The 8,573-nt window shown below is 48.0% G+C and overlaps 1 protein-coding gene and 2 non-coding genes across 3 annotated transcripts; all 3 read right to left on the minus strand.

Moving 5' to 3' along the window:
- Positions 1 to 3,703: 3,703 nt before the first annotated feature.
- On the minus strand, positions 3,704 to 8,190 carry RPSA (ribosomal protein SA). Its single transcript, XM_075055788.1, has 7 exons — positions 8,056 to 8,190; positions 7,606 to 7,773; positions 6,926 to 7,044; positions 5,381 to 5,626; positions 4,356 to 4,484; positions 3,947 to 4,115; positions 3,704 to 3,847 (listed from the first exon to the last, which is right to left on the minus strand). The coding sequence occupies exons 2-7, from the start codon at positions 7,736 to 7,738 to the stop codon at positions 3,753 to 3,755; spliced, it is 891 nt and encodes a 296-aa protein (XP_074911889.1). The 5' UTR covers positions 7,739 to 7,773; positions 8,056 to 8,190; the 3' UTR covers positions 3,704 to 3,752.
- On the minus strand, positions 5,052 to 5,210 carry LOC142028811 (small nucleolar RNA SNORA62/SNORA6 family). Its single transcript, XR_012649705.1, has one exon. It is a non-coding gene; the product is annotated as a small nucleolar RNA SNORA62/SNORA6 family (small nucleolar RNA).
- LOC142028810 (small nucleolar RNA SNORA62/SNORA6 family) lies at positions 6,142 to 6,301 on the minus strand. The gene has a single exon (XR_012649704.1). It is a non-coding gene; the product is annotated as a small nucleolar RNA SNORA62/SNORA6 family (small nucleolar RNA).
- Positions 8,191 to 8,573: the final 383 nt, after the last annotated feature.

Genomic DNA, 8,573 nt, shown 5'->3' on the forward strand with positions numbered 1-8,573 from the left:
AGGATTTATTTTATTCAAACACTTGAACAGTACTAGTAGAAACAATCTTGCAGCCAGTGAAACAAACACTGACAGAAATATTTAGGACTTTGGCATATGAGAGACGCACCAGTTAAACTCAGGTTTTATGAACGCTTTATAAACTGAGGTTTTAAGCAACAGCTCAGAAAAGATATGTTATTTCAACTACAGAGATAAATACCTTCATTATGTAGTTTTATTCATCACAATGAATAAAGGAATTAGGTATAAATAAAAATGACATGCTTTCAAAGTTGGACAGTAGAAAAATGGCAGCGAGTATTCTTAAAAATACAAGTATTAAAAGAGCAAATAAAAACAGCTTCAGAAATCGTTGTCCCAGGAAACAAGAAATTCAGAAAAACGCTGCTGTGGATGAGACTGTACACAGCAAGATCATGCACAAGGTATGCCCCCCAGCCTGTCTCTCTGCGGGGCTGATAATCGAGGATCTTCCTCATTCCCTTTGCAGCTGTAAGGCACTGTTCTACCTTTACCTGCCATACAGACTCGATGCAGATGAGGTTCTCACAAACTCAGAGCCTTTGTGGTTTTCACAAACTCCAGGCTGCAAGGGCTAGGAGCTGGTAGTGCCAAGCATTGGCTAGAGGAAAGGAATTTTGCCTGAAATGCTGGCCAATGTCTCTTTGGAAGCTGCAGGGCAGTGGGAAGATGCCACAGCAACTCCTTGGTCCTACAGTGGTAATGAGGCAAATCTGAAATGTTTTTCTTCCTCTGCTAGGATGCACATATTCAAGATGACAGGGTTCATCTGTCCTGAGAAGGTTCAAGTTACACAGCTTTGAAGAGTGCCAAGTTCATGACAATTGCGGATTTACCATGTGCTTTACTCCGTCTAAAGTCTATCTGCACCAGGATGCTATTAACCCAAGAAAGAAAAAAAAAAATTTAAAATGACAATATCTACTCCAAGTGCACGCTGGCACTCCTGGGTGGGGAGGAAGCCTCCTAAGAGAAGCAGTGAGGTGAATTCATCAACTATACACAACTCGCTTTCCTCTGCATGCTTACTTATATATTGCACACCAATTCTAGTAAACAGGCTTCCAATGAGTATACCATACTCCTAAAAGACAGCATCAATCATCCTACAATGATTTCCACTGTTTCACAAAGCAAAACAGCCTACAGATGGGAAAAGTGGAACATTTTTGCAGCCTTGATTTAAGTAAACAGAGCTGTGTCTCTTCAACAGCACATAAAGCCCTTTGCTTCCTGTAAAAGAAAAGCCTTGATGTAATCCTACAACAATACTTGGATACTCAAAATATCATGTGATTTTATGGGCAAAGAAATGACTGGAGAGGAAAAGTAACATCTGTGAATGGGGGCACATATATTAGGGAGGGAATTAGAAAGCACATGTGTATATGAGATTCATGGATCACATAGTAGCATATTGGCAAGGACTCTTCAACAGCTCATTTCTCCAGAGGGGTTCTGTGATGCTCAGCAACACCAGCTAGCTCCTGTTGCAACCAAATGGTGGAAGAGAAAGGCTATCCTAAGAAGCATATCTAGCCCAGTTCAACCAACCCAAACCAAATACAAAGAGAAGGTCGTGGAGAAAGGGAACTCTGCCAGACCCTCAAGAGAAAGAAATTGTTTTCGCTTCATGGAAATCTCAGCCAAAGCCACCTTGGGCCAGATCACATCAATCCAGAAGAACATGGTTACAAGTTCTCTCCTGTCCTTTTTCAACATCAACACTGCATTTGCCAGAAAATATTACAATAAAAAAACCAGTCTCCAAGATTTGCCCCTAGCTCCTCTTCCTATCCCTCCGCACTGCCTCAATAGATCGTATCCACCAGGTATTTGCCACAGGGGAAGCTCTGGCAGATGAAAGATCTCCTGCCATGCCTCTGCCCCTGCCTCCACCCCCTGTGCTGAGACCACTCCTCCCCTGTGCTCCCAGCATGCTGAGGAATGTAGCCTTCCTGTATCGTGCCCTCTGCTGCTGCAGCCAAGGCTGCCTCCTTTTCTAAAGGGCTGCTATTCATCCCCTCTGCAGAGCTCCATTCATGTCAAGCTCTCCTGCCCCACCCCAGTTACCCCAAGAATGTAATTCTGAATCCACATGCAGAGATCTGTCTCCCGACCCTCTCTTCCCAGATTGTGTGCATCCACCTCTCACTGGCAGTCCTTGGTCCTAAAAAAGACACTTATCATAAAAGTTGAAGTGATACTTTAGGAAATCCTTAGATGAAAACAAGCACATTCCAGTAATGTGCCAGAAATATTTCAGTATCAAGTACATCAGATGCAGCTATCATGGATTTAAAACAGCACCGTCACCCACACAGGAGCTGTCTGATGACTGGTATATTCTCATTAACTGGAACATGTTCGCATGAAGGAGGTTACAAAACAAGATGAAGAAAAGGGACAAGGGTGAAACAGTAATAGCAACGATCCAAAGTACAGAGAGGTAAGCCTATGCTCAGAGTTTGAAAACTTATAATGTGGAAGGGTGAAAAGAAAGACCAGGGCAACAAGTTATTTGGGGCAATCTCAGAACTGGGGAGTCAATCAACAGCTGCTGCACAGACTGTCCCCTATCCAGCTACAGCACGCACCCAGAGTCCCAAAGCGAAGAGGTTCTCACCCCATCCTGACATGCGGTGACAGACCTCAGGTGGCAGGAAGGAGCCTCCTGCTGCTGGGTGCTGCGAAGTAGAGGACTCGAGGACATGCCAGGAACACACATCGGAAGAACACAGCACACAGAACAGGAAAGGCCCTTTTGGGGCCAAAGAGTAAAGTGGTCACATGCCTCAGCTAAAAGCTGTTAGTAGTTAACAAAATCTTTAGTTGCCTTGCATCTAATAGGTGAAGACAACAGGAAAAATATCACCTTCCTTTGGACAGATACTGTACAATAATGTACATAGCTTGCTTTAGGTTTTTGACTGCTAATATGCACTATATTACAGTAAAAGCAAACGAGCACATGTGCTAAGGGAAAACATTCTTTACAGCTTGGTTGGCATGGCTGAAGGCAGAAAAAGAAGAATGCTGAGACCATAGCAATATGGAAAAAGGGATCCAACCTGAACACATCTCCACCTCTAACGAACAAAACCCCCATTCCTCTTGGTGGTCCACCTCCCATTATTGCTATTAATCACAGAAATACAACCCTCAAAATAGTTAAAGCAGATGAATTAATGTTTGGTTTCTCCCTCGAGGATTACTGTGGTATTTTTGAGGAAGGAATCAGTAACACTGATGCTAGAACTGGTGTTTCACCAGGGGAGCAGCTCCCACTCAAGGGCTCTCCTCCATACACCATGGGGCCAGGCCGCCACCCACACCCACCCACCAGACCCCAGCTCGCCCTGCAAAGTGGTGAAACCCCACACAGGGAGTGGCGGGAAAACCAGCCCTGCCCTGCACGTCACCTGGTGACACCTTCCCTCCCCTCCACCACTGTCCTCCTGCTGACCAACAGCAAGCCGCTGCAAGGGAAGGTGGGAAATAGGAAGGTCCTCCCAGGGCAGGAGGGCAGCCCAGTGCCAGAGCCCACACCCCCAACTCCACTGAACAGGGGGCAAAGAGTAGTTTACAGACCCTCCCACCCTCGCCCAAGGACTGTTCCCCACACTACCCGCATATTTCACCTGCCAGCAAGGTTAAAAAAGCAGTACCGGGCACACTGTGTACTAAACCAGTCTTTATTTCTCTCCCGGTATATGGCAGGAGTGAAGTTAAGACCACTCCGTGGCAGTGCCAACCCACTCAGTAGCCTGGGCAGTGGGAGCTGCTGACCAGTCCTCGGTGGCAGGCTGGGCACTCCAGTCCTCTGCAATTAACAAAGACAAGAACGCTTAGTGCACCCCAGCCCTTCCCACCCACTACACCAAACACCCCAACTTCCCACAGACACCCCCCCTACACTGACCTGTGGGGAACTGCTGGATGGGCACGGATGGGACCTGCACTCCCTCAGACCAATCTGCAACCTCGGGCTGAGGAGGAGCAGTGAATTCAGGAGCTGGGGCCGTCCATTCAGTCTGGAACTCCTCCTTCGTAACTGCTTTCTCAGCAGCAGCCTGCTCCTCCTTTTCAATCTGCAACGCAAGAGCATAGCCTAAGTCTTCCAGAAATGCCTCACCACCCCTACCATCACCTACCAGACAATAGGCACCAACTGACAACAGGCAATACAATTAACCAACCACCACCTTTAAGTGTGAAGTGCAATTATTTTATCAGCAAAAGCTGTCCTCAACAGCAGGCACACAGGACCAAAGGCAGGAGCACAAGCAAGACATCCCACAGAGGCACACTTCCTGCCACCAGTCTCCTACCTCCTCGGGATCCCTGTAGAAGTATAAGTCAGGCATGACTTCCCATGGGTGCTCTCGGGAGATGGTGCCACGCATGCGCAGGACCTCTCGAGCCAGCATCCACCACATCAGACCCACTGAGTGGGCTCCCTGGAATAGAGAAAAGTACTTAACACTTGCTGTAAAGCTAAACATTTGAAAACACCTTTTTTCTTTGAAAGCTCAGACTTATTTGCACCCAATCGAAGATTCTGGTTTGGCAAGAGAAAGGTATTACTTGCTAATGCCCACACTTATGTACTTGGACTCAGTATAGCGCTACTTTTTGAGTTCCAGTGACATTTTCAGGTCTCTGCAGAAATCGCAGCACACTTCAATCACCAGCATCTCAATTTGCTGTATACAGCATACCCTGAAGGAATTCTCCTGCCATGGAGTTTCACACTGTTCGCTACCCCACATGAATCTTGTCCAAAAGACAGGAGCTATGCTCATCACATCAGCTAAAATGAAGAAATAGAAAACTTGACCAAATGAGCAAATCTTACACACATGCTCAGATGTGGCTTCCGCTAGCTTTGGGAAATGACATCTGGATAGAGATCAAAGAGAAGTTTCCCATCTTCCTAGACTTTACCTTTCAGGTTGTTTCTGGCAAGCTAATGTTTCAGAGCAGTTTCTTCATCAGTGCACTTTATCTTTCATTCACATTCAATAAACTGTGGCAAGAATGACTATCAAACTCCACTCATTGGGCCACAAAGACCCTCATGGCGTCAGCGAAAAATCCTGCCAGGTTACTATAGCACACGTCCTACACTTGAGAGGTCCTTGGCCAGAAACTGGCCTCAGCTTCAAGCTCCAACTGTGTGCAGTTCATCTCCTCCTCCCCACCTGCCTGCTAGCTTGCGAGAGGCCTTAATTAGCTCATCATCCTGGGAGATGTGTGAGACACAAGCCAATCCTACCCTGCAGAAAGCATCCATCTTGCAACCCAGGGCACACTCTTGAGGAAGGAGCTTTGAATGCTACAACAAAGCCATTACCTTATTGTTGCAGGGAATAGCAATATCCACATAGCGCAGCGGGGAATCGGTGTTGCACAGCGCAATGGTGGGGATGTTGACATAAGATGCCTCTGTCAGCGGCTGATGATCAGCCCGGGGGTCCGTAACAACCAGGAGTCGTGGCTCACGGAAAGCCGCTTGGATCTGATTTGTGAAGGTACCAGGGGTGAAACGTCCAGCAATAGGAGTAGCCCCAGTGGCAGCAGCAAACTTCAGAACAGCACGCTGCAAAATGGACCACAGCAAAGGTGAAGGAGGAAAACTGCATTTCAGCCAAATCACCCAGGTATGCTGTCAGTGAACACACATGAAATTGAATCGAACTATTTGTTTCGATTTCTGTGAAATGAGGACTCACCACCAGCTCTGTGCTCAGAATGAGACAAAATAAAAATGTTGCTGAAAATAGCTACACCAACACCACGAGTTAGAAGGACCATCTCCACCAGCAAAGCAGTAACTAAGGATACAGAAAAAAACCCTTTTTTTTCCTGAAGTTATTGGCAAGCTCTACTCCAAAGTCTCGTAATCAAATCATGAAAGGGGGGATAAAACAAGAAGTTTATGAAAAAACCAAAGGCAATTTTCTTCCATGATTTCTACATCCTTTCATGATCCAGTAGCATAACTTCAGGAACTACAGGAAAAGCTCAGCAGTAAATATACACAAACTGTAGCTGTGTCCATTAAAGTTGCAGTTGGCAGTTCTTACTCACTTGCAACAACTTTCAACTCCCCAGGCATGTGGCAGGGCCTACTATCAAACTCCAGTCATAGAGGGAGCTCCTCTCCTGGCGTTAGCGAAAACCCTGCCATCTGGTTTGCTGTAGCACACTTCCGACACTTGAGAGCTCATTGGCCAGGAACTGACCTCAGCATCAAGCTTTAATAGTGTGCAGGTCAAGTCCATACAAACCTAAGCTCTTCCTTTGTAAATGCACCCCATGTCATTCACAATCCCCCTTAACATTTGTGGCACCACCTCCATTAGTCCAAAGAAACTCAAGCTCACAGATAAACTTCAGTGGCTAAATAGATTTTATTTAAAGGTTGTGTCTCCTCCTATGACAGATTTTTTTGCTAAAAATCTACAGACAAAATTAAAAGTATACTAATTACTATACCTTGCTCAGTAACAGAGCAAATGATTTCTTTGAAAACTTTCGTATCAGGTGCTTACTGTCCCCAAAAACCAGCGCCAATGACTCATAGAATAATGGGGGGCCCACCAGAGGACTGACCACTAATATACCAGAAATCCAACAGGAAGTACCCAAAGAAGGATATGAAAGAAAACCAAGTTACCAAATTACTACCCTAGAACTACAGAAATGGGGAGTGGGTTTCAACTGATCTGTTCTAAGCTGCAGGTGCAACACAAGAAATGTGTCCAAAAAAGTGTCCCTGGAACTAAAATCTGTGTTACTCCCTTTTATAATCAAGCTGCCACTGGTAAGCAATGATGCATGGCAAGAGAGTCCTGCTCCCAAGACTGCAGGCCTCATGACCAACGAATGTCCATACCTGTCCAGTATTTCTAGAAGAAATGACGCTCACATCAGCTGGGTTCTCAATGGCAACAATGGCACGGGCTGCCAGGAGCAGCTTCTCCCAGGTCCTCTTCAGATTGATGATGTAAATACCTATTGGTAACAAAAGGTGTTCAGCAACCAGCAAATACAAGGCTTTAGAGCAACCAGCAAATACAAGGCCCTAAAGGAGGACAGCACTCTTCTACCCTTAAACTTGTCGCATGGCTGTGGTTAATCCAAAATTCTAGTTAGTGGAAACCTATTCCAAGAAAAATCCTCTTGTATGGTTTTAATGTAGCACACTTCCAGCACCTGTCAACATGAACCAGGGCATGGTATAAGCTTCAATCTTTTAACAGAGTGCAGCTCAGACTGAAGAACAATGCAAACAAGCAGCAGAAATCACTACTGAGACATTAAAACCATTTTGTTACTATAGCCAAGAACTAGCAAAAGTGCCCAAATCCAGCTATGGTTGGTTTACCGAATTCTGAAATGCGTAGTTTATTCTACTTCTCCGAGTAACACGATTCAAACCACGGAGCAGTCTGCACCTTTCAAGCCATGCAGAAACCGCTAGAGAGCTCACGCATTAGCACTTTCCTGCCTTCCTCTGCCGTGCCCACAAAATCTCCGCTGCTCATCCCAAGGCCACCCCTCCTACGGGTTTACCGTCGCTTTTCCTTTTGTAGATATACTGCTCCATCTGGAAGTCAAGGTTGGTGCCTCCCAGGTGGGTCCCGGCAGCGAGGAATTTGAGAACATCCTCCTCCTTCATCTGCAGGACATCCAGACCTCCGGACATTGTGGGGTTTCCCTTTGGAAGCGACGACAGGGAACCTGCAGGCACAAGCACCCGGTTCAGCCACGCTGGGACTCCCGCCTCGCCCCGCCCCACGAGGGCCCGGGCCCACGCGCACGCCAGCAGCCCCGGCCGCCATCTTGGCCGCGCCGGCCGCTTCCCCCCGCCCCGCCATCCGGCAGGCCTCGGCCCTCCCCGCGGCTGGGCCACGTCCGGCCGCCGGCACCACGGAGGAAGAGGCGCGGAGGGACCCGCCGTTGGCTCCGCGGGGCGCAGGCACCCCCCCCGCCGCCCCCCCTCAGCCGCCGGCCCAGACTCACGCTGACAACGCCGTGTAGAGGTCCGGGCGGGCGCGGAACGAAAGGGAAGGCCGCCTGCCCCCTGACGTCTATATATAGCCTCGCCGGCCAATGGGGAGCGGCGGGGAGGGCGGGGCTCCGCCGGTTGCTAAGGCAGGAGGTGCCTGGCGACCGGAGGCCGGGATTTTGGCGGGAGCGCCTGAGAGCGGTGTCTCCTGGGGATCCCCACAGAGGGTTAAGGCCGGGCTTTTGAGCTCTTCCCGAGCCTTTCCCCGCCCCTGTTCTGAAATAAGTTTGTAAGGCGGCAGCGCGCTCTTCAGAGCGTGCCGCGGCTTGCTCTGTGAGCAAACTTCAGGCTTCTTTTGCGCCCTTGAAGTGAGATTTAACACTTCAGAATTCTGTTTTCCTGTTGAAAGCGAAATATACTCTCTCGTTTTCAGGGGTTGATGGTTATATGATGAAGTGTACCCAGCTTCTATCTGTTGCACCGTGTGGGAGAGCTTGTGCAGCCCGGGCTGCCCCTGTCTTCTAGAGAAATT

The sequence above is a fragment of the Buteo buteo genome, chromosome 2 (genome assembly GCF_964188355.1).
Source record: "Buteo buteo chromosome 2, bButBut1.hap1.1, whole genome shotgun sequence".
NCBI lineage: Eukaryota > Metazoa > Chordata > Aves > Accipitriformes > Accipitridae > Buteo > Buteo buteo.

Bases quoted from the DNA above. Each gene is read 5' to 3' on its own strand.
- RPSA (XM_075055788.1), bottom strand. From the start codon at position 7,738: ATGTCCGGAGGTCTGGATGTCCTGCAGATGAAGGAGGAGGATGTTCTC. The intron at 5,627-6,925 runs GTATGGACATTC...TCCATTTTGCAG, and splicing joins CTTCTAGAAATACTGGACAG to CGTGCTGTTCTGAAGTTTGC. The intron at 4,116-4,355 runs GTAGGAGACTGG...CTTGCGTTGCAG, and splicing joins TCTACAGGGATCCCGAGGAG to ATTGAAAAGGAGGAGCAGGC.